Consider the following 27,873-nt stretch of genomic DNA (forward strand, 5'->3'; position numbering starts at 1 on the left):
TCTCCCTCTGGCCTTGGAAAAGAATGTGAATCCCCTGAAGAGTTAGTGCCATTCCGTCAGATAAATGTGCTCCAGCCGGTGGAAGTAGGTTGAGCTACCTGAGCGCTCGGAACCGAAGGTTCTAGAACAGAATTCCATGTTCCAGCTTCCTCTGCAGACAGGAGCTGGCGGTTAGGATGAGGTCTGATGAGCCGCCGGCTTACAGAAGAGGCGCCCGTGGCGGCGGAGGCGAGGGCCCGCCACAGCGGGAAGCACAGCCGGGGGCAGGCTCAGGTGCAGGTTTCTTTCCGGACAACGACCTCCCAGTTGGGAGGGAGGAGGTGCGTGCCATTGGCCAGGGGTGCTTGGAGGGATGCCATGGCCTCCAGGTGGAGAAAAAAAAAGTGAAACTAAACTACAAGTTCATCGTGAGCAGGGCGCGTCCCCTCCCCCGGTGGTAGGTGGAATGATGGCGTCCGAAGATGCCCGTGTCCCAACCCCGAACCTGTGAGTACGGTGCCTCAATGGCGAAAGGGATTGCAGATGCGGTGAAATTCCAAAACCCTGAGAGGGGGCGGGTACCCCGAACCACCCCGGGGCCTGCACCCTTAAACGTGGAGAAGCCGTCCCAGCTGGCCCAAAGGGAGGGGCCTGGGGAAGAGCGCGCAGAGGAGGAAGCCAGGCGCTGGCTTTGAGGAGGGCGGGGGGAGTGGCAGACTCTAGAAGCCCAAAGGCAGAGACCTCTTCTCCCCAGCCCCCCCCCCCCCCCCCACCAAGGAACGCAGCCCTGCTGACACCTCCAGCCTCACCCTGTGAGACCGAGGGAGCAGGTGAAACCGGTGTGAAGCATGAGGGAGCGCTCTGGGCCACCTTTGCAGTGTTTTCTGTAAATCTAAGCGCTATTCATTCTGAAATTAAAGGTTTCTTTAAAAATACAGAGGCCCAGGCCCCGTCCCTGGCCATTTAAATCAGAACTTGTCTCAGGGGTCAGCGTGGGACTTCAGAATTCTCTCGCGGTGACTCAGCCCTGCCGTGGTGACAGCCACTTTTAATGACACAAGTAACAGTGACCTTCGCAAACTTAAAAATCCAGAGGAAAAACAAAAATGAAAACCCCCTCCTCCTGTCCCCTAGTGAAGCCCGCTGTGTTTTGGTGAATGGCCTTCCACATTTCCCCCCACAAGATACCTACATTTATTATTATCCCTGTCGTTATTACTGTTAAAACACAAAACCGGGGCTCTGGGAGGCAGCCCCATCGCCCCAGGGTCTCTGAGCTCACCTGTCTCCTGCATCCTTTGTCTTCAGGGAGGATGCGAGCCCCGCCCAGGGGAGAAGCCGGAGTGGCTGATGTTGAAAGGCTCAAACCCAGCAGACAGGTGTGCCTTGGCAATGCCGCCTGCTGATGAGGGGGGCAGGCCTCCAGCTGTCACAGGTCAGCTAGAGAGGAGCCGCCTGTGTCCCCCCCACTCCTGCTTCCTCTCCCACGCTAGGGCTAGGGCACCAGACACAAGCCCAGGCCCCTGACAGCTGGCCTGCTGGTTCCCGCCAGCGTTCCCTCTCAGCCCCTGGGGCCATAGCCATCACCTGTCACTAACTATTGAATATTGCTGAACTCGCAGTGTGACCCCGTTGGTCCACATCTGGCGGCCTCTTTTAAGAGCGACACCTGCAAGCCACACGCCCTGGAAAGGCAGGATGAGGAGAGTCCCAGTTCCGCAGTTGGGGTGTCACCTGGCTCTCCTAGTCCTTGCAGTGCGACCTCAGGAGAGCTGCCTGGCCTCTCGGGATCTCATTTGCAAAACGAAGGGCAGGAAACTCACAGTTTGGAAGAAGGTTTATTTATTTAACGAGAGAGAGAGAGAGAGAGAGAGAGAGAGAGAAACATCGATTTGTTGTTCCTCTTATTTATGCGTCTGTTGGTTGATTCTTATATGAGCCCTGACTGGGGATCCGCCCTGCAACCTTGGTGTGCGGGGAGGACCTTCTAACCAACTGAGCTACCCGGCCAGGGTACCACACTGCAGCCAGGAAATCAGAGAAGTTAATAAGGGCCTGGAGAAGTTAAAGGGAGAAAACAATGGAGAGAATGGGAAAATGAAGGAAAAGGAATTCGTGGATATTTTTCATTATCTTTCAAATGGAATAAATAATATGCATAGCACAGGTGAGTCATAAAACATACTAATAGAGTGAACACCCTTGAACCTACAACCAATCTAAGACAGTAGAAAGTTACCATAACACGGGGAAGGAAGGGGGGACAGATGTAATACCTTCAACAATAAAGAATTATTAAAAAAAGAAAGAAAGGCCCTGGCTGGTTTGGCTCAGTGGATAAGGGGATTGGCCTGCGGACTGAAGGGCCCCAGGTTCGATTCTGGCCAGTGGCACATGCCTAGGTTGCGGGCTCAATCCCCAGTTGGGGACGTGCCGGAGGCAGCCGATCAATGATTCTCTCTCATCATTGATGTTTCTATCTCTCTCTCCCTCTCCCTTCCTCTCTAAAATCAATAAAAATATTTTAAAAAAGAAAGAAAGAAAGTTACCATAACAGGTCCATTTACATCAGGAGTTGCACCTTGAATGCATGGGGAGCTTAGGCGACCACTATCCCTCAGAGCGCCTGATGGGATTTGCCTGGCGTTTGGTGTGGGTATTTGGATTTTTGGGGTTTTTTAGGGCATCTGCATTTGTTGTTGTTATTCATCCTCACCCGAGGATATTTTTCCATTGCATTTTAGAGAGAGTGGGTGGGAGAGGGAGAGACCGAGAGAAACATCAGTGTGAAAGAGACACAGCGATTCGTTGCCTCCCGCACATGCCCCGACCAGGGGGAGGATGGAGCCTGCAACTGAGGTACGTGCCCTTGACAGAATCGAACCCGGGACCCTTCAGTCCGTGGGCTGACGCTCTATCCACTGAGCCAAACCGGCCGGGGCTGGGGCAGCTGCCTTTCTCAGACCTCCCAGGGCATCCGTGTGCAATCAGGCCTGAGAACCCCTAGCAGCGAGAGCCCCTAGCTTATATTCGCCTCCCTGCTTACCCCGGTCTCCCCACCCTCCCCTGCGTCCCCCCAGGTCACCACCCTCCTTCCTCCCCGTTCCCAGGACCAGCGACGCTTGCGATGACCTCCGCCCGCCACGAGGCGGCGCCAGAGAAAAACGCGGCCTCCGGGAGGCCGGACCGCGCCGGGCCGCTTGGCCCTCGCGGGGCCCCGTCGCGGCGCCGCGTCCGAGCAACGAGCGGGCAAACGGCTGCTGGGCTGCGGGGCCGGAGGGTGGCGGCGGGTCGGCTGGGCCTGCGGGCGCTCGGACGCGGGGACTCCCCGGGAACGGCGGGCGCGGAGAAACGTGAGTCGGAGCGTGGGCTCGGCCGGGAGCCGGCGTGGGGTCGGACCCGCCGTGGCCTCGCGCCGGCGGCAACCCCGCGGGCACCCGGGACGCGAGCGCGGGGCGCCCCGAGACCGGCATCCGCGCTCCCTGCTCCCGCCGCGCTCGGGGCCCTTTGGTCACGTGTGTGTGTTGGGGCCGAGAGAGGGTGCGGCCGGCTCGGGGGCAGCCCGGCTGGTGGTGGGCCATCCGGACCCGCAACCTCGCTTCTTGGCACCGGGACCTCGCGCAGCCAAGGCGAGGAAGGAAGCGTGGAAGCCCGCCCGCCTGCAGCCGGGGATGAGCCCAGGGCGATGGGGATGAGCCCAGGCGGCCGGGGATGAGCCCAGGGAGATGGGGATGAGCCCAGGGAGATGGGGATGAGCCCAGGGAGATGGGGGTGAGCCCAGCCGCAGCGGCTCCCCGGGTCCGAGGGTGGCGCGGAGCTGGGCGTGGCTTACTCCGAGGATGGGCCTTGCACTACAGATGGCCCCTGGGCAGCTTCGGGGCCAAGGGAGGTGTCCGAGTGATGACACAGTGCCTCCCAGTCTCCCTGTGGGTCCCCAGGCTGCTCTGCGACCCTCTCTGCGGGTCGCAGTGTCTCCGTCAGTGCGATGAGGGGTCTGCCCTCCGTGAGAACCCAGAGCACTTCCAGGTGTGACACCTGGGCCAGGCCCCTCCCCAGGGCGAGGAAGCCAGGGCTGCTGGTCCCAGCGGGCAGCCTCTTGCAGGCTGGAGCCTGGGCCCTGGTCTCAGACCCACAGGACTCAGTCCTTGTTTCCCAGTTCTTTTATTTCCTCTCTCTTGCTTAGTGATCTTGGGGAGTCACTTCATCTCTTTGAACGTAAGCTCCCTCCCTGCCAATAATGGGGTGGCAGTAAGGAAAAAGCTGTATATACCACGAGCTTGGCACAGCCGTGTTCTGTAAGTGACCGCTCCTCATGCAGAGCGTAGAGGTGCCCGGTGTGCCCGGCCCAGCACTGCTAGGACTGGTTCCCTGTCCGTCTGCAGTGCCCTTGGGGATGTTTGTACCACAGCTGGGTGCAGTTCAGGCTCATTTAAGTCTGAGGTTTGCAGCCTTGAGGGCAGATCATTTAAACCAGCGGTTCTCAACCTGTGGGTCGCGACCCCTTTGGCGGTCAAACGACCCTTTCACAGGGGTCGCCTAAGACCATCCTGCATATCAGATACTTACATTACGATTCATAACAGTAGCAATATTACAGTTATGAAGTAGCAACGAAAATAATTTTATGGTTGGGTCACAACATGAGGAACTGTATTTAAAGGGCCAGAAGGTTGAGAACCACTGAAAAACACTGCTGATGCCCGGGCCTACATGAAGACTTGGATTTAATTGGTCTGGAGTGGGGCCTGGGCTCCATCCCGTGATTCTCGTGTGCAGCCAAAGGGTGAGGACCCCTCACTAAGGGATGAGGCCAAGCTTGAGAGGGTTCCTGGGCTGGCGGCAAGCTCATTTCCCTGCCCCTGCTGTTCCCAGATGGCACTCCCCACGCTGCCCCCCTCCTGGTGCAGCCGGAGACTCCTGGACCAGCAGGTAGCACGGCAGCGACACCGAGAGCAGGAGGCCCGGCTTCGGCAGCAGTGGGATGAGAACAGCCGCTACTTCAGGATATCGGACGCCTGCAGCTCCAAACAGGCGGAATGGAGCTCCCAGGCCTCCTACCAGCGGAGGTAACTGGCGACCCAGATCGGACGGAGGTGGGCGGCCACGTGCTGGTCAGGGGATGTCGTCTTAAGAACCTGGGAGAATATGGCTCGGTCGAATGTTTTCTCCAGGGAGTTGCTGGACAGCACAGATTGCCTGCCTGGTGATTTTTTCCAACTGGAAATTGAAAAAAAGATAATCAGTGAAGCAATACATTTGCATTGAAAGAAACAAAATGATAAGAAATGTATGTGGAGCCTGGCTGGTGTGGCTCAGTGGTTGAGCATCGACCTATGAACCAGGAGGTCACAGGCTCGATGCTCAGGAGGGGTTGTGCAAGAGGCAGCTTATTGGTGATTCTCTCTCATCATTGATGTTTCTCTCTCTCCCTCTCCCTTTCTGAAATCAATAAGCAATGTATAAACAGCCCTGACCGGTTTGGCTCAGTGGATAGAGCGTCGGCCTGCGGACTGAAAGGTCCCAGGTTCGATTCCGGTCAAGGGCATGTACCTTGGTTGTGGGCACATCTCCAGTAGGGGGTGTGCAGGAGGCAGCTGATCGATGTTTCTCTCTCATTGATGTTTCTAACTCTCTATCCCTCTCCCTTCCTCTCTAAAAAATCAATAATATATATATATTTTTAAAAAGAAATGTATAAACATTTTTAAAAAAGGAAATTTATGTAGAATCTGGAAGTCACCTTGTAGCCCCACATCCCCAGCCTGATTGCATATCCTCCCATACTTTTTCCCATTTGTGTTTGTGTGTAAATGTATACACACACATGCACCTTATTTGTATAAAAATACTAGAGGCCTGGTGCATGGATTTGTGCACTGGGGGAGGGGGGCCCCTCGGCCTGGCCTGCGGGGAGCCCTCCTCTCCGGGTCCTGGTGCAGGTGAAGCAGATCCAGGGCCGACAGTGCCCCAGCAGCAACCTAACCCATGGCCGATTCCGTGCGGATCAGGCTCCCTCCTCTACTGGTTGGAGCATCTGCCCCCTGGTGGTCATTGTGCATCATAGCTACCAGGTGACCGGTCGGACAGTCGCTAGGCTTTTATAGAGAGAGATATGTGAAAATATGGAAGTTAAAAGCAGAGGTTTCAGAGTCCGACAGGCCTAGATAGAAATCCTGACTGTGTCTTGCTGCCTGAGTGAGCCTCCGTTTCCTCGTCAGTGAAGTGGGGCTGAAGCTCTGTAGGATGTATGTGATGAACCAGCGTGGTTTTATCTGGTGCATGGTAACTGCTCAAGTAATATTCGCTAGCACTGTTACCATGTGCACATGTAAGCGTATTACACGTTTTTTTATTGCAAGTCAGGGTCCTGTTCTGCATAGTGTTCTGTGAGCTCCATGCCACCCTGTTATGCGTACCTCAGCCTCTTTATCCAGGTTGCCGTGGCCCACAGGGCTGACTCTGGTGGCTCCTTCTCACCCAGCATGCACGCCTATCAGCGCGAGAAGATGAAGGAGGAGAAGAGGAGGCAGCTGGCGGCCAGGCGGGAGAGACTCCAGCAGCTGCTGCTAGAGGAGCAGGACCTGCTGGCCAGAGAACTGGAGGAGCTGAGGCTGAGCATGAACTTGAGGGAAAAAAGAATTCGGGAGCAGCACAGGACTCTCAAGTCAGCCCGGGAAGAGCAAAGGAAGCTGGTACGTTCTCACGCCCTCGGCAGCATCCCCAGCCGGTCAGGGATGCGCACGCGGGTCACCCCTGGCCGCTCGGCACGGGTGCGATGGCCGTGGCTTCAGAGCCAGCAGGAAAGCGCTTCCTCGCAGTTGTTTTCCACTTGGGTGTTTTGCATGAGTCGTCTTTGTTCTCCGTGGCCCTTGAAATCATCCCATCTTAGTTCTTTTTCTTTATTCCAGTTCTGTGGCCCCACGAGGCCTGGGACTGGTGTATTTTCTCTTCCAACGTAGCTGAGTGGCAGGTGAGCCCGGCTGGGTTTTAGCTGCTGTGTCATGGGAAGCAGACCTGCAGCGTCTAGGACCCACACGTACCGTCGGGTCTGGCGCCCTCCGTCACCGCCGCAAGAGGCATTTGTCAGCGCCGTCTGGTTCGGCTCGGGGTCTGGCTCCCGGAGCCACGGGTGCCAGGCAGGGGGTCTGAGGGCGGTGCAGTGACAGCTGACTCCCGGGGTGGGTTATCCGAAACGTGCGTGGATCTGAAAAGCCACCCCTGGCTTCCCTCTGTGTTTTCTTGGCAGATGGCTGAGCAGCTTCTGTATGAACACTGGAAGAAGAACGACCCCGCACTTCGAGAGGTGAGAACCGGGCACCCTCAGCGGGCGACATCGTGTGTCCCGGCTGGTTTTAGACTGCATCTTGCGCTGGGTGGAGGCAGGAGGGAGCACTCCAGCCTGAGAGGAGCACCAGCAGACCTGGTTCCTTGGGGATTGAACCACTGTCATTGCCCATCTGGTGTGATGTCCACCTGTGCAGCGACAGGCGGCCCCCCACTCCTCCTGGGGGAGCCAGTGGGCAGCTCGTTACAGGGCAGGGTGCAGGGTGCGGGCATCAGGGCAGTGCCCCAGCTCAGTGGAGCTCAGACAGGCGTCCCAGCGGAGCCGCTATGGAGGCGTTGGAAGGACACGGGTGCTAACTTGCTGGTGCAGAGAGGAAGAGAGGACGTTCTGGATTGAGGCAACTGCTTCGTGGGTCCTCCAAAGCCACTTGCTCCGAAAAGCTTATTCAGAACATTTAGTTGCAAATGTCCATGTTTGTAAGTTGAGAAAGAAAATTTAAATTTTTATGAACAATTTCTCACATAACACTTTTGGACAGAGTACTGTATGCAATTCATTTTCTGATCCAAAAGACCCTTTAAACACGACTCTCTTACTAACCACGCAGGCGTGTTGCTCTGCTGGAGCAGGCCACGTGCATCCACAGCTGCGGCTGTCAGAGGCGCGGGAGGCGGGGCTGCGCTGGGCCCTCACCCGCTCCTGCTTTCCCGAGCCCGGGGCTTTAGACCAAGCAGGAGGCCTCTGAGAGGGTGTTTCCGTTTCAGTGTCTGCTGGCCTGCTCCTGCTGAACCCCAGGGTACTGGGAGGAAAGTTGCTGTTACTTTGTTCCAACGCTTGAAATTGGTTTAGAACCCGGGCCCTTTGGTTTTCTTTTTTTAAAAAAAAAAAATTTTTTTTATTGATTTCAGAGAGAAAGGAAGAGGGAGAGAGAGATAGAAACATCAATGATGGAGAGAATCATTCATCAGCTGCCTCCTGCACACCCCACTTGGGGGTCGAGCCCGCAACCTGGGCCTGTGCCCCGACCAGGAATAAACCATGACCTCCTGGTTCACAGGTCGACGCTCAACCACTGAGCCGCGCCGGCCGGGCTGGTTTTCCAGTTGACCTGCTTTGGGTCACCCTGTGCTCCCTCCCCAGACACCTGGGCCAGGCTTGCGTCCTCACAAGGGAAGTCACGGTCACGGTTCAGTGCAGGCCCCACGCTCCCAGGGGACGTCTGCTGGGTGACCCCGAGAGGAAATTAATCATCTCCTTCTTATCCTCAGATTGAGTCGGACCTTCACAAGAAGCACGTGATAAACTCTTGGGAAACACAGAGAGAAGAAAAAAAGCAGGTGTGGGCTAGGACTCGGGAAACGTCCCACGGGCGATAGTGGAGACTCCCCATGGCTTAGGGTGTTTGTGGAGCCCCTCCCGCGGTGCCCGCACTGCGCCGCGTGCTCCCCAGCCTCGTCTCGGAAGCGGGAGTCAGTCCACGGTTCCCGTGAGCACGAGCGCAGGGTCACTCAGCTGAGAGTGGCCGCTCAGGTGGGGGCGCGTGGGGTGAGGAACCCGGCCTGCGGCCAGCTGCACGCTCAGGGGCTGGGTCTTTGCTGGCTGCGTGCTACGGAGACTGATCTCGATTCACTTGGCCCCACGTAGCAAGAAGCCGTGGAGGAGGAAGAGAACAAACGGTATGAAAATGAATATGAAACGGCCCGCAGGGAAGCGCTAGGACGGATGAAAGCAGAAGAGGAGAGGAGGCAGTTGGAGGATAAACTCCAGGCGGAGGCGCTGCTGCAGCAGATGGAGGAGCTGAAGGTGCAGGAGATGGAGGTGAGGGCACGGCCGCGCCCACGGGGCCTCCTCTCAGCTGCTTGTTACAAATGGGCATTTCATGGCTGCTGTGAAGAGAGCATCCTGGGGAGGTGATTCTCAGAAATGCAGCAGCGCAGCTAGCATCTGCGGTTTCCCCGCTCCGGCGTCATGCTGTGCCACATCCTAGAATGTCAGCCGTGTGGAGATGGCACCTTCCTCTCCGCTGCCTGAGAGCCTTCTTCGTAGAACTCCGTGTCCCCAGAACTAAGTGAACCTGACTGACTAGTAGTCTGATGTTCTAGCACGTGGCTCCCCCTGGCTAGCAGGCTTTGGACTCAAGGCACAAACCGTGAGGGTCTTTGGTCTGAAGGCTATTTTGAGAAAGATGTGCAGGTTCCCTGAGGGGGTGGGACCTTCCCACTCAGAGGAGGGAAGCCCCCCGTCCCAGGCCTGAATGAATGGAGAACTAGATCTTGGCGCTCACAACTTATTCTGGGTGCCAAGCTGGGCTGGGTGCTAGAGATACAGCCGTGAGCAAGCCCCACAGACCTGGCCCTCACGGCGGGGGCGTGTCGGGTGGAGGGGCGGATGGTGAGCCACAGTGAGGCCTGGGCAGTACAGGGTCCCGGGGAGTACAGAGCAGGGGCTCCTCCTTGTCCACAGGGTTGGCAACGGCTCTTGTAAGAAATGGCCCATCTGAGTTGGGTGAGTGAGTGAGCTAAGCTGCCGCAAGGGGCTCAGCGGTGGGAGGGGCATGATCGCCAGGCGGCAGGCTAGCCTGTTGCCCAGTCTGCTGGGAACGGACATGAGGGTGAAGGGAGCTGAGTCTCCTGACCTTCCTGGGGTTGCTGTCGTTGTAACCACAGGCCACCAAACTGAAGAAGGAGCGGGAGAACCTGCTGAAGCAGCAGTGGGAGCTGGAGCGGCTGGCGGAAGAGAGGAAGCAGATGGCAGCCCTCCGGCAGAAGGCGGAGCTGGGGTGCGTGGAGGGGCTCCGCCCTCAGAGCCTCTCTCTCTCTCTCTGTCTCTCTCTCTCTCTCCTCTCTCTCTCTCTCTCTCTCTCTCTCTCTCCTCTTGTCCCTGAAACAGGAAGGGTGCACCCTGTAGTGAGTAGCTGTCTAACTTCTGTCTAATTCTTGATAAGACATTGATGAAGGGAACCAATATTTTCTTCCTTTTTAGACGTTTTTTGAGACATCAGTATAACGTGCAACTCAACAGACGCGCACAGCAGATCCAAGAGGAGCTGGTGAGTGGAGAGACCGCCTGGCGTCCTCTCACCTCTGAGAGCCATGTTTCCATTGCTCAGTGAGAAGTGAAACGCAGAGTGAGACCCCGGCCCAGCCCTGCCGTCTCCGCCCTCCCCAGCGGGCTGTGCTTGGCACATGCCCTGTGGGAATATTTACACACCAGCACACGTAGGGAGGTGTGGTTTCTAAAAAACGCACTTGAAGCCGCGCTCCTCAGCTGTTTACTGAGGGTAACGCTCCCACTTTGGGATCCGTCTACTTAGGTTGAGCTTGTTCTGTTTCCTAGCTGCTCAGTGTCCTGTCTCCCTGCGAGGGACAGGCATGAGCTCCCGCATGAGCTCCCACCCTGCCTGCGTGTCCTCCTCCTCCCTGGCAGCGCCCTCCGGGGCAGCGCCCTCTGGCTTCCCCCCGAGTCGGCTTTCCCGGCTCCAGGCCCCCGGATTCCTCGTTCCTTCACACCCTTCCGCCGTGTGGATGTACCTAACAGCTGGCCCTACCCGGGGTGTTTGTGTTGTTTCCCGCTTTCCCCTCTTACGTGGCGGCGGCAGTGAACTTTCGTGCATAAACCTCGGCATGTGTGCGCCTGGAGTCTGTGTTCTTAGAAGTGGGATTGCCGTCAAACTGTGTCCACAAAGGCGGAGCTAGCAGATGTGTCTGAGGGCAGGGACCTGCGGGTGGCGGCAGCGGGCTCTCCCTTGAGGCAGAGAACAGCTCCTGGGCCTCTGCAGTGTCCTTTCAACCATCCCAACCTCTCCCGCCTCCACGTGGAGAGCATCTGGCAGCAGTGCTCCCTCCTCCCTTCCCCTCCTCCCTCCAGGAGGCGGACAAGCGCATCCTGCAGGCCCTCCTGGAGGAGGAGGAGGAGGCCCAGCGGGAGCACTTGGCACGGCGGCAGCAGGCCCGGGCGGACGTGGCGTGGATGCAGCAGGTCCTGGAGGAGCAGCTGCAGCGGGAGCGGGAGCAGGAGGCGGAGCTGCAGATGCTGCTGAGGTGAGGGCAGCTGTGGGCGTGCACCCCGCCTCTCTGTCCCTGGGGTCCCAGCAGGTCTCCACGGGGGCCCGTCCTGGGTACTGTCCGTCGCTCATGAGGAGTGTCTTTGTTAGGACCTGGCTTGTGAGGGTGTTTCCTTTAGGTCACGATGAAGATCCTTAGGGTTTAAAGTAAGGACCTGTTCATCTGAAATCTTAGAATTTGAAAGGAAATGGTCCTCATGCTGGAGATGGTGCGTGCCTGCTGGGGCTGTACAAATGGGTCTGGGTCCTAAAAGTGAGCCCAGTAGATTGAAACAACAGACAGCATTTCTTGAGCATGTGTGTGCCAGATGCCCAGCCCACTGCACGTCCTCGGGCCCTGGAGACGTGAGGAAGTCCCTCGTTTGCACCAGGCCCCTGGGCGAGCCGGCCGGGACCCCAGGAGCGCGGCCACAGCTCAGGCACCGGCAGCTTCATTCGCTTCAGTGTTGAAGTGGCCCAGGTGCAAGTCATCAGAGTGCCTTTTAGAAAGAGGTGGAGCATTAAAAAAAGGTCACTTCAAGGTCTTGCTGGTAGGGACACTGTGTGAACGTCCTTCACTGTTAAAGTGCGTGAGGAGAGGTTTATTTGAGGCCGGCCCCCAGATGTGCCGCCCGGGCCTCGGAGCCCTGCTTGTCCGTCTGCCATCGGTGGGGGTGAGGAGCTGCTGCCATCGTCTTGTGTTTCCCCAGGGAGGAAGCCAAGGAGATGTGGGAAAAGAGAGAGGCCGAGTGGGCCCGCGAGAGGAGCGCACGGGACAGGCTGATGGCCGAGGTAATCCCGCTGTGAGGGTGTGGCTGGCGGTGCCGGGCTGGTGTGGGAATTAGGGACTGAGCCTGCCAGATATTTTGGGGACAGAGTCCTCTCTGGCCATTAAAGAATGTAATACACGCTTGTTAGAAATACTTCAGTACAGAAAATCACCCAGACCCCTGCCGTCTACATCGCCACTGTTCCTGCTTCCTTCCACACTCCGTCTCTCCACAACATGTTTACCAACATGTCTCTTCTTATGCTGTGTGATCTGATTTCAAGCATTCTTACATGCTATTACATCTTCTTTGTAAATACCATTTTTTTAATTTTAATTGTTTTTTTAACATTTTTTTATTGGTTTCAGATAGGAAGGAAGAGGGAGGGAAGGAGAGAGAGAGATAGAAACATCAATGATGAGAGAGAATCATTGATTGGCTGCCTCCTGCACACCCCATATTGGGGATCAAGCCCGAAACCCAGGCATGTGCCCTTGACCAGAATTGAACCCGGGACCCTTCAGTCTGCAGGTTGATGCTCTATCCACTGAGCCATACCGGCTAGGGCTGTAAATATCATTTTGATGGCTGCATAGTGTATCACCACATGGGTATACCGTGGTTTGTTTTTCCATTCCCTTTGGTGAGTTTCCATTCTCTGTCTAATTTTGAGCCATTATTGGAAACACTGCAGTAAACATCTTCGTGTGTGACGCTTGTCCGTACCTAGCATTGTTTTTTGTGGGTGCGTAACCAAAAGTGGACTAAAGAATGTGTTTTATTTGCCAGCATTTAAATAATGTGTATAAGACACACAGCAGCTAAAAGGAAATCTTTTGGGGGAAAGTCTTCATTTCCCTGTTCGGAGTTACCTTAACGTGGTTTAAAGGGGAAACTTGGATCGGTTCTCTCGTTTGGGCTTGACTCCGTCTGGCGAGTTTAGGCTCAGGCTGGGTCTCGGCACAGGTGCAGCCAGCTGCCCACAGCTTGCAGAACAGGTGTCTGCTAAGAGGCAACCCAAAACCTCCCTTTCCTTTCTGCGGAGGCCAGGTCCTGACAGGGAGACAACAACAAATACAAGAAAAGATTGAACAAAACCGGCGGGCGCAAGAGGAATCCCTAAGACTCAGGGAGCAACTTATTCAGAACCTGGAGGAGGCAAGAGAGTCGGCTCGTCGAGAGAAAGAGGAGAATGAGGAACTGAAATCAGCCAGGAAACAGGAGCTGGAAGCCCAGGTGGGCTCCTCACGGGCGGGAGCAGCCTCAGCGAGGGGATGAGCGCTGTGGCCACAGGGCCTGTGTGGCCCTGCATGGTGGACCCTGCATGGTGGTGGCACAGGATTCAGGCCCTCAGCTGATTCCCGCCGCCCGGCACTCCCCTAAGAAGCCCACATTCATGTCTCCCCAGCTGACTTCAGCTCACGCTCCACTAGGGTCCCCGCCTGTGGAGCGAGTCTGTCATTCCTGCCCCCGTCTCATTCCTGTCCCATCTGCAAACACGTCGTTCACTGGGCCACAAGCCTCCATTCAGTTGGGTACCTAATAGGTAACAAAATAATCTCCCAAAGAGGACGTGGCCGAGTCCAGAGCTTCCTACAAGGTGCACACTAACACTCACATGACGCTTCCGCACCACATGCCCTGCCCGCTGTCGGCACGTCCGTCCCTCTTACCTGTTTTGACTCTCCAGCGGGGTTAGGTCCACAGCTTCCCTCCTGATCGGAGGCAGGGCTCTGCCCCGCGGGCCTGGTCTCCGGTGACTTACTCTCTGTGTCCAGGTGGCAGAGCGCCAGCTGCAGGCCTGGGAAGCAGACCAGCAGGAGGCAGAGGAAGAGGAGGAGGCGAGGCAGGCAGAGCAGCTCACCAATGCCCTGCTGCAGCAGGAGGCAAAGATGATGGCCAAGCAAGGATACCGGCCCAAGGTAGGGAGCCTGCAGGGGACGGGCCACCACTGCCAAGCCCCTCGGCCTGGCCCCTGCTCTCCAGGCCTGTGCACACGCTGCCCGGCTCTGCTTCCCAGCAGCTGGGAGACTTCCTTGCTCTCCTCGTGTATGTTTCCTTTTCGCTACGGTAGGTCACCTTGACGGGGTCTGTTTCGGTCTTTGGTGGGGCCTCAGACAGCCCTGGAGGTGATTTTGCTTTGGCTCCTGTCGCTGCAGCCCAAGGAGGGAGGTCCCGACTGCTAAGCTGTGTCCTGGGACCCTGTTTGGGGACAGATAGCAATCTCGGGAGAGTGTTGGCCACAGCTGGTGAGAGGAGAAGGCTGTGGTTCTGGGCCCTAACTACACAGACGTCAGAACCCCTCCCCCTCGTCGGTCCTCCCCTCCCCCTTTCCCTGCCACTCCAGGACTGAATGACCCCTCCCCCTCGTCGGTCCTCCCCTCCTCCCCTCCCCCTTTCCCTGCCACTCCAGGACGTCAGTGACCCCGCCCCCTCGTCGGTCCTCCCCTCCCCCTTTCCCTGCCACTCCAGGACTGAATGACTCCTCCCCCTCGTCGGTCCTCCCCTCCCCCTTTCCCTGCCACTCCAGGACTGAATGACTCCTCCCCCTCTTCGGTCCTCCCCTCCCCCTTTCCCTGCCACTCCAGGACGTCAGTGACCCCGCCCCCTCGTCGGTCCTCCCCTCCCCCTTTCCCTGCCACTCCAGTACGTCAGTGACCCCTGCTCTGCGGGAGCTCGCTGAGGCCAGCAGGCCATGGCCGCTGCCCCTCCTTTATCAGGGACCCAGGCGCTCTGAGTGCTGCAAGGCAGGCCGGCTCCTTGGAAGCTGATGAAACCATCAGCAGGTACTGCACCTGCTACAGAACGTTAATGTCCTGACCAGCTGGGCTCTTGAGGTGCAGGGGACAGCGTTTTAAACTTCGTGACCATGGCCAGTGAGAGTCTCAGGGCCAGGGTGTCACAGAGCACACCTGAAAACGTACTCAGGGCTGGTACTTTAAAACAAGCCAGCAAGTGCCTTATCTGTGGCGTGGGATCAGTGCTGCTTTGGCTATAAATGACAACAGCTGTTTATACTGTGCTTATAGCTTTTACTTAAAGTGGATTAATTCCCATTGCTTCAGAGAATGCTGATCTAATTTCAGGTTTTCTTTCTGTTTCAGCCTTATGGGCATCCCAGAATTGCTTGGAACTGACTTCCTTGCCACTGGAAGCACAGAGCTGAGGTGCAAAGGCCTTTGATATGCAGCAGCAGACGGTGCGACAACGTCCTGTTCTAGTGTTGGGGTCACTGGCAATAGCTCAGTGAGCCTGTGCAGGTCCAGGTTAAGTGGATCAAGGGCTGGACAGACTAACACCAGCAGGAGGCCTTCCCTCCTTTCCGAGTTAAGAAAGGGGCTAGGATCACACACGGACCGTGCTGTTCATGAGGAATCTAAGGCTCTAAGTCCAGGTGGAGTTCCAAGTTGTGTCCACGGCAGGATCCAGGTTCTGCTGTCTCGCCCTTAATTGTCAGCCTCCAATGACGCCCCCAGCCAGAGATCGGAGGGAAGGCTCAATGTTTAAATTGCAGCTTAAATGTGTTCTATTGAAGACAAGCGTGTGGGGTATTAGTGTAGTGGTCCTAGAAGGGTCTCGTCTGGTTTTCTGAAGAGAACTGTGAACCCTGAGACCGTCTGGTGTGGTCTGGGGATGCTTTCCGGAACGGGGGCGAGAAGAGTCTTTGGGAAGCATTTTGGTGGAATTTCCAATGCGCGCTGTGTGTGGTGGGAGGGGAGTGATCTGTGTCACTGAGCCTCAAGGTCGCTTGCATGGCTCGCCTTGTGATGTGACACTGTGGACCTTTGGTGTCTTAGGAAGGTCTCGGGCACGTACAGCCTCCTGGGGTTTATGTGCCAGAGGAAGGGGAGGCATTGACCTGAGGAAATGAGATCAGACTCAACCACAGACTTCTCTTCCCCGTGACATCAGTGTGACATAGTTCTAGATTAATCTATACAAATAGCTGCAAGAAGTTCCTGGCAGCACATTTTTATGACTTGCATTTTTTTTGTATCTTTCGGTCAAGTTTAGTTTTCATTATATTGTGTTCAAGAATCCCTATCAGTAAATTATAGCTAATGACTGTTCCATGTTATTAAAACCAGAGTTTATTTAAAAATCCTGAGTGGAAGGGCTGCATCGCCTTTCAGCCTTTGTGCTACAAAAACAAATGAAGCTGCAAACGACATCCTTAATCTGTTTCTCATTTTGTCTTGAGTTTCTTTGGTTATGATCCCCTGACACCACTTTCCATGCAGGCTCTCATTTATTCCCATTTCAGATGTCCGTTCATTGTGAAATAAAGTTGGTTTGACGGCATCGCTTCCAGGCTGTTACTGTTGCTTTATTAATTGCTGCAAAGTGGTTGTGTAGAATGATAGATTTTTACTTATTTCATCCACCTCTGCAGGTTTGGACAGAATATTCTCTAGGACTGTTCACTTATTCTAGGATATGCTCATTTTTCTGGTAAATTGGTGTTGCCTCCCCTCTCATTTCCATCGGAGCCTCTTCTCCACAGGGAATTAGCAGTCGTATTGTCTGAGCTCTAGTACAGAACTGATATGGGTAGTCCTGTGTTCGATTCCAGTCAAGGGTACATGCCCGGATTGCGGGCTTGATCCCCAGTAGGGGGCGTGCAAGAGGCAGCCAATGATTCTCTCATCATTGATGTTTCTATCCCTCTTCCTCTCTGAAATCAATACAAATTTATTAAAAAATATGTTTCCAAATTTAGAGCTTCCACTGTCTTACTGTTTCTTACACTCTTTATCTGGTATATATTTTGTGTATGCATATTGATTTTGTTCTTAAGCACCTTTTTCTACTTATTGTGGATATAATGAATATTTTTTCAGGATCTGGGTTTTTAGGTATTTTTCATAAAACTTAAAGCGTTCTATAGTCTCTGTTTCCATGTGGAAACATTTAGGGTAGAGGATGCTGTGGGGACTCCCCATGTGTGCGGTCACCCCTGCCGGGGGCACTGCCACACCTGCCGCTGACCTAGTTCCTGAGGAACTGAGCATCTGGCTTACCAGTGCCACAGGCCTTGCTCCTCTGGGTTGACGACACAAATGGGTTTCTTTGGGCATTTTTGCAGAGTGACTTTGGCCTTTGCCGGAGTCTGACACACCTCATGGGGCCTGGCATCTGGCTGTGGCTGGCTGGTCGAGGTGGGGACCACTCAGTCTTCCAGCCTGGTGTCTGGGCCACAGGGACGGGCTCCTGGAGAGCCTTGCACGCCAGCCTGCTGGGCAGCGGGTCATCCTCAGTTGGTCACTGAACTGTCCCTGCGGTGAGGTCACCCCCGCGCAGCCCCATGGATGGGAAAGCGCTGCTCAAGGTGCTTGGGAGCCAGAGGACAGTCCGCCCAGTTAGTCACTCAACAAACGCTGTAGGGGTCCCAGTGCCCAGGGCTCAAGGATGGCACAGCCTCCACTCCAGGGGCACAGGCAGACTGTGCCCCATGTATCCAGTGAAGCCCTGTGTTCACGTCACCCACTGCCCTTCGGACCAGGAGACGCCTCCCTCCCCACGGGGCCACGTTCTCCGAGCCTCCTCGTCACAGACTCCACAGACGACTCACAGTAACCCACATGCTCCCCTCTTCCCACTGGGACGGCACCTGGACTGTAAGTTTCCTCAGCGGCACTGCTGCCCACAGGGTTGTGGTGAGGACTAGAGCTAATCCACATCAAGAACCCAGCACAGTGCCTGGCACAGAGGAAGCAGTTGATAAATGTTGTCATTAGAATTATTGTAAAAACCTACTTAAAAGCAGAAATGCAGAGCTGCCAGTGGGGAAGGGCCCTGAGAAGGGTGGACAGCAGCGCTTCTGAGCGGTCAGGACCCGCAGCAGCAGCCCCAGGCCCTCCCCACAGCTGCTGGGTCCTAGATGCTGGAGGGTTTCAGCAAGCCCTCCCGGGGCGGGGCCTGCTCGTTTGGGAAGCCCTGCCCTCGGAGGTGCTTCTGGGTGGGCGCTGATGGCCTGACCAGCTGGCTCAGGACCTCAGACAAGCTGGATCACTGAGGACTCCATCTTCCCTGCATGTGTCGCTCAGAAAGGCGCCTGTGGTGACAGGTCCTGCCACACCCCTTCCATCTGGGAGAAGAGCCCAAGTCGCCTCTCCAGAGGATGACTGCTGGGGACGGAGAGTGGCCCCGATGAACCCGGTGTGACTATTCAGTCCCCCGGGTGGGCCTGCACAGGGGGCCTTGCTCTGAAAGTTAGACCGAAGGCCTTAGAGTCCCTGTGGTCAGCAAACTGCGGCTCGAGAGCCACATGCGGCTTTTTGGCCCCTTGAGTGTGGCTCTTCCTAAGCCTTAGCAGTACCCTAATCAAGTTAATAACCATGTACCTACCTATATAGTTTAAGTTTAAAAAATTTGGCTCTCAAAAGGAATTTCAATCGTTGTACTGTTGATATTGGTTTCTGTTGACTGAGTTTGCTGACCACTGCCTTAGACTAAACGAGCCCCATGACCTGCTTACCTGGGAAGAGGAGGTGAGGGCGCCTGTGCGCGGCCAACTCTCACTGAATTTAAAAGTCAAACTTAGGGAGAGAGCACATTGTGAGAAGGTACCTGGAACTGATGCCCCGATGTGGGTTTCCCTAACAAAGCTCGCTGCTCAGTGCAGAGGAGGAAAAGGGCCTCAGTCCTGTAAACTGAGCGCCCGGGCGAGGCATCTTCAGTGCTGTCTCATGGGGGGGGGGGGGGGGGGGGGGGGTGGTGGTGGTGTGAGGGAGTATCTGAAGCATCAACTAATTGATGGGAGACATACAATCACCACAGAGACAGATATAGAGCCTGTTTATTGTGTAACTAGCAGGCACAAATTCCAAAACAATTTTACAACGCTTAAAGGGTTGTACAATAATTACAGGAATAGAATGTACAATACAAATGAAAAGTAAGTGCAGAAGAAGGGGTGACATGGATAAAACACATTTCCATAAAAGGCATTTCAGTATTCCTATGCAGCATTTTTCTTTCGTAAAAACAAGGGCGACCTTCAACCAGGACGAGAAGGAAAATGCTATGTCTGGGAGCACGCAGCTGCTGTGGGGACCACCAGGCTGCCTTGCTCCTGGCTCCCAGCCTAGAGGGCCCGAGGCCCCGGACAGCTCCCGAGTGTGCATTTGCCCGACTGCTCTTTGGCAAATAAGAACCATTTGCATTGAGGCAGAGGTGCCTTCAGTTCCCGGAGCTGGGGGTGGAGCCGCCTCAGCAAGTGCCCGTTGTGTAAAGGGCACCCCTGACCTACCGGCTCTGGGGGAGGGGGTTGAGAACAGGGAAAACATGACATTAGGACACAGACATTAGTGCAAGGCTGTGGGACCCATGTGCAAAAAGTGGTGAGCGTCGTGCAGACATGGGGCGGTCTGCCCCAGGACAGAGAGCCTGCGACGCCGGCCTCACTGAGGCCGAGGCTGAGGAATGGGCGGCTCAGAGAAGGAAGCTGGCGGCCCTCCTAGCACCGTGCGTCTCGCCACCTGGAACTCCTTCCTGGAGTTCTGGCGCTGTGGTCGACAGCAAACCCTGTGGTGTTCTTACAACCGAAAACGCTGGGCTCCGCGTTTCGGGACTTCCTCTAGGGCAGAAGCAACGCCCTTCATCGCAGGTCCTCGTGTCCGAGGAAAGATCGCTGCGCCCATCGCAGACGACTCATTATTCAGAAACCTGTCCTCCAGGGGCCACGGCCACCAACTCAAGAGCGTGCTGGGCCTTTCCTGAGGACCCAATGCGCCCAGTAGGAGGGCGGGTGTTGGCAGGAAAGAAGAGGGACACTGAGTGTGCAGCATGCAGAGGCGGCTTTCCGACGGGGCTGGAGCTGCAGGTAGGAGCATCCCTCAGCATCGACGGCACTTAGGGTGGCACTTAGGGTGTGCGCATCAGCAAGTGGACGAGTCTTCTGGAGACTGGACCCTTTCCCCAAGCTACTCAGTGACGTGAAGCCGGCAGGAGCGTCCACACAGTGACTCAGTCAAGCAAACACCCTCAAGGTGCTCCTTTCATGACAGTTTACGGTCAAGCTATGAAGGTGATTGTGAATCAAACAGTTCTGTGACAGTGCAGGCTTGTTCAGCATGTATTTAGGCAACTTTGATAACTGTGACTTCTTCACACGTGTGAAGGAGCACTACGGGACAGAATATACGGGTAAAGCAAGGGAAGGGTGGCCACATACGGGCACGGCTCAGAGGCTAACCCAGGTGGGACTAGGGAAGCCCGACTCGCGCCAGTTTGCAGGGCCCCAGGGCAGAGGCTGTGCGCAGCGGCCTGGAGACCACAGCTCACCCACGTGTGCTGTGAAAATGTCTGCAGTAGTCGCCAGCATTTATAAACAGAGAGATGGCACAAAAACATCCCGATTCCTGGAGTCTCTTGAGAAATAAATGCTCTGGCAACCCCAGATCCACTTTTCCACCTGGCAGCCCGGGTGGGGCTGGGGGCTGCTGTGCCACTGGGTGTGCCCTGGCCCCCCTGATGCCCCTGCCCCGCTCCGCACCTGGCTCACCCCATTCCTCTTCCTCACCACGGCCTGGCCTCTGGTCTAGGTCAGGTCTGAGGCCCCACACCAAGCGGCTGCAGTCAGCAGGTACAGGAATGTGCTCGGCATTCAGAACAAGAAAGGTCTCTCCAGCTACTGCGGAAACCCCTCAATGTGTCCCGGAGCTCACACCTGTGCTCTTCCATAGCTTTGGGGCAGCTGCTAGTCAGCAGAACACTCTCTAAGGAATTCTTGAAAGCTGATGTCCAATTTTTAAAAACCAGCACGATAGTGAAAAAGAAATAAACCCGGATGACTGCATACATCTTACCTCACAAGAAGCCCTTAAAGGGGACGAGCTATGCGAAGCAGGTCTCGAGAAGGCTTTACGTGGTCAAAGGAGTGACCGAGTTTCAGATGAGAGAGGTGCCATACAAGGTCCGGGCGCAGAGGGCTTCTCTTCTCGTGTTCACGGTACTGACGGGAGGGGGTGCGAGGAGCTATGGCCTGGGGTGCTGCTCCTCCCGCTGTCCGCAGGAAGGGAAGTCTGGTTTCCTGTGATAAGGCAGAGCAGACCACGTGTGCTAACACGGCGGTGCCCCTACCAGGACGTGGCCAAGTGACACACGACGTGGAGGGTGAGTGCTTATCTGATGCCACAGGGACTTCAGGATGATAGTAAAATGGAGAGAAGATCAAGATAGAGAAATTAAACATCTCATGATAGCACAGTGCAAAGAAATGGAGCAATTCATTGTTTCCTTCCAAGAGAGATCGTTATACTATTTTTAGAAAGTGGCAAAGTCCTCCTCATACATGTTTGGAGACACTCCAAACTTGAGAGATATTTGCAACAGGTTAGAAAATTCACTTATTGCACAGTGCTTGGTAGGGAACAGATAATGTTGATTTTTTTTTTTACCCAACTCTCTCAAGAAAATGTTGTACTAAAACATCTCACTTAGAGTTTTAACCATAGGCAGGGAGTTTTAAGGGCTGGATAAATGGTAACGAACTTGCAACAATGAAGCTATGCTTTTGGATGTCCATGATCATGAGCTCAACAGTCACTGACAGCACAACAGAACATCAGAAAAACTGGCAAACAGTCACAAAGTAAGGCAAGTGGGTTAAATTAATAATTGAAAATTTGTTAGAAAACATGCAAAAATAATACTGAGTCTTTTTCAAAAAAGTTTTAAGCTTTCATTAAATGTTTGTTTCTGGTAAAAATCAGGAGTTCCACATCTACATTGGTAACGGGACTGTGAAAAGCCCAGGAAACAGAGGGGCCAGCTCCGCTGCTCAGTTGTTGTTCTCTTTGGTGGTGATGGTGACCAGCTGTTTGGCGGCCTTGGCGATGTCGTACGCACACTGGATGACCTGCTGTGTGACCAGCTGGATGTCCGTGGGCGGGCTGCAGTCCCCGGGAAGGGTCTTCTTGCATTCTGACTGCAGTCGGTAGGCACTGGATGTCAGTAAGCGAAGGGAAGTCCTCACCATGTCAGACTTGGGTTTCTAAACAGAAAACACAGCCGTTGGCCATGAAGTGCAGGGAGGACACCCGAGAGGGGAACAAACATTCCTCTGAGAACAACTTCAGCTGCTCCCCAGTGAGAGCAGGTTTGTCAGGCACCTTTCAACGGGGGCTCAGAGCGCTGCAAGCTTTGCCACCCCTGGTGGCTGTGAGATGCCCAAGTGCTCTAACTCAAAGGTCAAAGTGCGTGCAGTATCATTTTAGTAGGATGTGCTGTTCTGAGGTATTATTGTTCCACTTGGGTGAAATATTCCAGATTTTATTTTATTAATTTTATTCTATTAATGCTTTGTTTTTATTCTATTAATGCTTTGCTTTTTAGCACTGGGTTCAGACATTCTTGTCTTATTAAAACCAGTATTCATGTAGAACAAATATATTTCAATACTGTATCTGACTGTTTACAGATGTAAGCACTCTTTGTGCCACAAAAAGAATAATGTGCTATCAAGGTAATGAAGAAATTTCTTGCAGTTTTTTTAAAAGGATCTGAACTAAGTAAGTAGGAAGTGACTTACTTTGGGAAATAATGCTGCCATTTCTGTAACAGCCAGGTGTATCCTCTCTGAGCAGGGAGTATAACTGCAAGAACATTGAAAAGGTTATTCAAAGACAGTAAAATAATTCAGAGGCAGAAACGCTCAGGGGCTAGCACAGGTTCCATGTACATTCCCTTAATGAAGGGGCTGAGGCCGAGGCTAGCCACTGCGGATCCCACACCAACAGGAGGCACCTGGTTACAGATGAGGGTCCCCCTCTCCTTTCTTGAAAGTTCATTCCATCTGACAAAACAGTTTCCAGGTCTGAAGCATAGGCAACATTACACTACTGGCCAGGTGGGGCCACAAAACAGTCTGCAAAGATATTCACACCCCCTCAAGCTGGACATTTACTTCTCATCGTCCCAACTTCTTGAAAGCAAAGTAAGGATTTCCATGCAAAAGGCCACAGAAGTTAAAAATAAAGTACTAAAAAAAAATACCTTAGAATTGGAGCCTACACCTCAACACTTAAAACTAACAGACAGCTCGGCTGACTTGGCTCAGTTGTTGAGCGTCGACCTATGAACTAGGAGGTCATGGTTCAATTCCCGGTCAGGGCACATACTGGGTTGTGGGCTCATTCCCCAGTAGGGGCTGTGCAGGAGGTAGCCGATCAATGATTCTCTCTCATCACTGATGTTTCTATTTCTCTCTCCCTCTCCCCTCCTCTTTGAAATTAATATATATTTTTAAAAAGCAAAAACCTACAGACATTTCTAAATTCCTTCAATTCAATGCATCTGAATTGTTGGGATGTCTAAAGCTTTACTTTGGACAAAGAGGAAGCACTGATAGCAGCGTCATCTTGCTCAATCACTTATCCACTTCCTCATAAAGTTACCAGGACTTTGTAATAAAATGCTACGGCCCTAACCGATTTGGCTCAGCTGGTGCAGGAGGCAACCAATTGATGTATTTCTCTCACATCGATGTTTCTCTCTGTCTTTCCCTCTCTCTTCCACTCTCCCTAAAAATCAATGGAAAAATATCCTCAGATGAGGATTAACAAAAACAAAAAACAAAGCTATGAGCACAGCCAGCACTTTGCTTCTGGACAAGCTCACAGACAACAAAGTGCATTAAATCTGCCCATCCTCATACTGTCGTTCAGGCTGACTGCGCGCCAGGCTCCATGCTCAGTGCCTTGCAAAGACTCATGTAATCCTCCCAACAGCCCTATGAGGCTGCACTACTATCACACCCATTTTTCGTATTAGGAAACTGAGTCCTGGAGAGGCAGAGAACTTGTCCAAGGTCCCGCAGCTGGTGAGAGAGCAGAACTCAACCCTGGCCTTCCAGCCTCTAAGCCCAGGACCCTCACCGCCACACTACAGGCCTCTCCTGGTACGAGGCCATGAATTCACACTTTAATAGCAAGCCTCTTTTCACTAATGACTGTTGATTCTGACTTCTTAGGTGATGAGAATTGGAATATTTGAGACTTTGGTTTCATTTAGGGTTCTTACTATTGGCATTACAACAAGCGACATATGGGCTAGTTTCCTGCACCTTAAAAATGTTATATTTCTGCCCTTAGTACATGTTAAAAGGTGCAGAGACCAAGAGAAACTGAACGTGGTGCTACGTGACAGCTCTTAGGTACCACACTGCCCCCAGGCCTGGTATTGCTTCTAGAAATGACCCACAGCGCCCAAGAGGGAGACGGACACGGGGAAAGTGCTTTAGGAGCCTGTTTCGCATGTTAGGAAATATGGTGTGAATACAAAGGTCTGGCCTTACACAGAACCCACATGGTTGTTTTAAAATTGTCCTCCTAAGACAGAAAGCCAAAAGTCCTTCAGCATCCATCCTAGTACTTAACACCTTCAAGAAACATTCTTTCCCCATTTTTTAGCTCATAGAGTTGGCTTCTGCTTAAAAATTGTCATCAGCAACCTCTGCACTTCATCTTTGTAAGAAATCTAGTATCGAAACCATTTTAATAAAGACTGCCTACATTTTAATAACTATGTATGGTGCCAGGTGGGGGATTACTTCGTAAATTATATACATGTCTAACCACTAAGCTACACACCGGAAACTAATATAAAATATTACTGGATGTCAACTGTAATTGGGGGAAAAACTTATTCAGAAAAAAACGACTGCTTACATTTTAATGAAACCATCACCTCTCAAGAAAATGGTTTATATTACTTTAAAATGCCTTCAAATGGGAAATCCTCACTTTTAACTTTGTGAGCAGTTAGAACCACACACCATGTAATAGCAAAAATGCCAATGCATAAGGAGTTATTTAACTTGCCAATTTCAAGGGGCCAACAATCCATCTGGTCACACAGACACTCAAAGGAAAAGGCAACGCCCTCAGCAACCCCTGTATCAGACGTAACGTTTCCTGCACTAGTATACCCATTAATATCACATTTACTGAGAACCACATCTATCTTGAGTTGTATGTTATCCATATGAGTTTTACGTTTTGCTGGTTAGGGTTTTCATGTTGATCCAAAAATATAATTCACCCTTTTCCCTTGCTACACAGAGAAGACATTTTTCCTAAGGACAGCTCTCAAAAACTCATTCTTTATAAGATATTTGAGTAAAGTCCTCAATAAGCCACAAAAGAAAGCACACAGATTAAAGAGAAAGTCCTCCTCCTTTATCAGAGGGAGTTCATGTTCACAACTTCAAATTGTTATCTGCCCCCAAAAAGGCTTTTGTGCCTAATATGTAGTAATCCTGAATTGTGTGATTTCCTGTGTATGTGAGTGTGTGAGAGAGATACAGGCAGGGGGTAGAGCCAGGCTGAGGGATGGTCAGGGGCTGAGGGGAGCTTGCTGGGACCAGGACCAAGCCTGAATGTGTCCACACGGGCTATTGGTCTACTTAAGATAACACAAGCGATGGATCAACAGGAGGAAAAGGCATGGGCTTAATTAGTACAACACAAGGTTGTGAATAAAAGCATCTTGAGTACGTAAGTAACCGGAGATTTTAAAAGAACATCAAACAGACTGTAAAATATAAATTTTCTACACCAGTTCTGGTTTAAAGCAACAGAATGAGCTAATGATTAAAATCTTTACATCATTCTCTCATGGTCTTTTTTTAAAACCTCACCAGAGGATATTTTTTCCATTGATTTTTAGAGAGTGGAAGGGAGGATGGGGAGAGCGAGAGAAACATTGATGTGAGAAACACACAGCGATTGGTTGCCTTCTACACATGGTTGAAGCAGGGGATCGAACCTGCAACCGAAAAAAAAGAAAAAACAAACAAAAAAGAACCTGCAACCGAGGCATGTGCCTTTGACTGGGAATCGAACCCGAGACCCTTCAGTCCACAGGCTGATGCTCTAACCACAGAGAAACCAGCCAGGACTCTCATGGTCTTAAAAAAGAAATCAGATCATGACATTTATTGAATAAATCTGTACACTACAAAGTAAAAAATTTCCAAATTGTACCAAGCACCATATTGCGATCGTTGAAGCCAGAAATGGCCGTAGGGCAGATATTTATATTTTTGACAACTACCAAGCGCATGAAAGTAGGATGTCACCCAGAACAGTTAACTGAGCGGAAGTTCTCAGAGGAGAAAAGGATGAGTTAGAACAAGAGCCAGTCCCTTCCTATGCTAAGAAGTGGCTCTGCTCGATATGGTTCTACTCAGAGTGAGCAGACAGTTACGTGAATGGTGATTCGAGCAACTTTTATTGGTAAACCACTTGTGCCTTAGACGTTTCATACAACTACAAGCACAGGCACACGCGGGAGACATAAGAAATCAGGTGCCTTTCAGGGTATCTTTTACGTCGGCAAACTGGCTAGCTAAGGCGATCACAGGGAGCAGTGGTGCCGGGAAGAATCAAGGGCAAGTTCTCAGGAGCTCCTCCCTTCTCTGCCTAGAACTAGGAATATCACTGTCCCAACGACACAGCGACTCTATTCCTAGAGACATTTATTTTCAGAGTACTTCATAAGAGGAATGAAAAACTGAAAATACCATGTAAAAAAACAAACCCAAATTTACAAACTTGTTCTTAAACCTGTTATGTAAACCTGAAATTTTCAAAAACCTTTAAAATCAGGACACTGAAAAAACTCCGTCTCTATCTGGAGCAGCACCTCTGGAGCAGGTGCATGTTCTCCCAGGCAGGACTTAAGCCCTTACCTGTCATGTTTATTTTCTTGGGCTGCTCTTAGGAGTTCCTGGATGTTTTTGGTGATCTGCTCAGTTTTCCGGATGACGTCTTCGGTGCTGGGGAGGATGGGGCTTGGGGCCGTGGAGGGTTCTGCCATATCTGGTATTGAGCCATCACCTTGCCACACCATACTCCTCTGCCTTCCCTTCCTGCTTGACCTGTGGACATTACAGAAGAGGCTAATGCAGCAGGTGCTTATCAGCTGTTTCTCTGCTTCTAGGAGCCACTGCCGTGCATCTGCTGAACACAAGAGCAGGCTGCTTTTGTGTTTCCCTTTATCCTGTCTGGCAGGAGACTCATGGGAAGGCTGTTTCACCAACAGGCAGCCACAGCTCACATGGAGGCTCTTTCATTCACCACGGGGCTGGAAATGAAGACTCTTGTAAGAAGGGTAAAGATGGGGAAAGGGAGGGAATAACTGCAATGGGGAGGGCGCGTCCTTATAAAGCCATCCCTAATTGAGCCAGTCCCATGGGGTAAAAATGCAGAATATAACCTCACAGCGACTTAAAGTGAAGTACTGATTTGAAGCACATTACAGAGACTTAGAGACATAAAATGTGCTGGTAAAGGAAAAAAAAGCTGCCTGTGGCAATAATGTGTGATGAGAAGAGGTGTTGAGCTATGAACTTATGCCCCAATATTTTAAGACTTTATGGGTCTGGAAGTAGAGAAAAGGGGGGCAGGTGATGAACTACGTCTCCTGACCACAGCTGGCTAGACATCTGGTTTCAGAGCCCGACCCCTGGCACATCCTTCTGCAGCTGTACCCCATGTCATCTGGGTCCGTGTCGTTGGGAGTGTTGTCATAGTCACTTTCAGGTGTGCTGTTCTGCTTCTCCAGTCTGGACGCCTACAAGAGAAAAAAGGGGCCCCCGTTGGTTCCGAGCATCAGACACTCCTTAGGAGCCGCCCTTCTCCAGGAATCATTACCTGCATGGCCCAGATCTCATTTGGGACGGAGCCAACCCTTTACTGAAAATCTAGTAAAAGATGAACAGTGGATACAAAAATACTTTTTCCTTTTTTGCACCATTCTTAGCTCAGTGGCTACTCCATAAGCAGATCCTT

General features: G+C 52.8%; 2 protein-coding genes across 14 annotated transcripts in view; one reads left to right on the forward strand and one right to left on the reverse strand.

The window, feature by feature from the left end:
• The first annotated feature begins 469 nt into the window (after positions 1 to 469).
• On the forward strand, positions 470 to 16,380 carry TCHP (trichoplein keratin filament binding). Of its 4 annotated transcripts, none has more exons than XM_070399447.1 (14): positions 470 to 486; positions 4,640 to 4,762; positions 4,852 to 5,045; positions 6,461 to 6,671; positions 7,226 to 7,282; positions 8,533 to 8,601; positions 8,909 to 9,082; positions 9,931 to 10,043; positions 10,247 to 10,313; positions 11,132 to 11,304; positions 12,017 to 12,098; positions 13,127 to 13,312; positions 13,855 to 13,998; positions 15,181 to 16,380. In XM_070399447.1, exons 3-14 carry the CDS (start codon positions 4,852 to 4,854, stop codon positions 15,211 to 15,213), a joined length of 1,503 nt encoding a protein of 500 aa, XP_070255548.1. In that variant the 5' UTR covers positions 470 to 486; positions 4,640 to 4,762; the 3' UTR covers positions 15,214 to 16,380. The 4 variants fall into 4 exon arrangements, with proteins under 4 accessions (XP_070255548.1, XP_070255547.1, XP_070255549.1 ...); XM_070399446.1 differs by lacking the exon at positions 470 to 486 and adding an exon at positions 3,213 to 3,332; XM_070399448.1 differs by lacking the exons at positions 470 to 486; positions 4,640 to 4,762 and adding an exon at positions 3,213 to 3,332.
• A 2,477-nt stretch (positions 16,381 to 18,857) lies between these two features.
• GIT2 (GIT ArfGAP 2) overlaps positions 18,858 to 27,873 on the reverse strand; it is a 52,452-nt gene continuing 43,436 nt past the window's right edge. For 9 of the 10 annotated variants that reach the window (XM_070399915.1, XM_070399910.1, XM_070399916.1 and 6 more), the window contains 4 exons: positions 27,573 to 27,655; positions 26,772 to 26,960; positions 22,611 to 22,674; positions 18,858 to 22,073 (listed from right to left, as the gene is read on the reverse strand). In XM_070399915.1, the coding sequence (XP_070256016.1) occupies positions 21,861 to 22,073; positions 22,611 to 22,674; positions 26,772 to 26,960; positions 27,573 to 27,655 (549 nt within the window). In that variant the 3' untranslated portion in view covers positions 18,858 to 21,860. The remainder of the gene's footprint in view (positions 22,074 to 22,610; positions 22,675 to 26,771; positions 26,961 to 27,572; positions 27,656 to 27,873) is intronic. The other variant, XR_011469049.1, reaches the window with a different exon arrangement.

This window comes from Myotis yumanensis, unplaced genomic scaffold (assembly GCF_028538775.1).
Source record: "Myotis yumanensis isolate MYYU_CA2020_CCGP unplaced genomic scaffold, mMyoYum1.0.hap1 SCAF_19, whole genome shotgun sequence".
NCBI lineage: Eukaryota > Metazoa > Chordata > Mammalia > Chiroptera > Vespertilionidae > Myotis > Myotis yumanensis.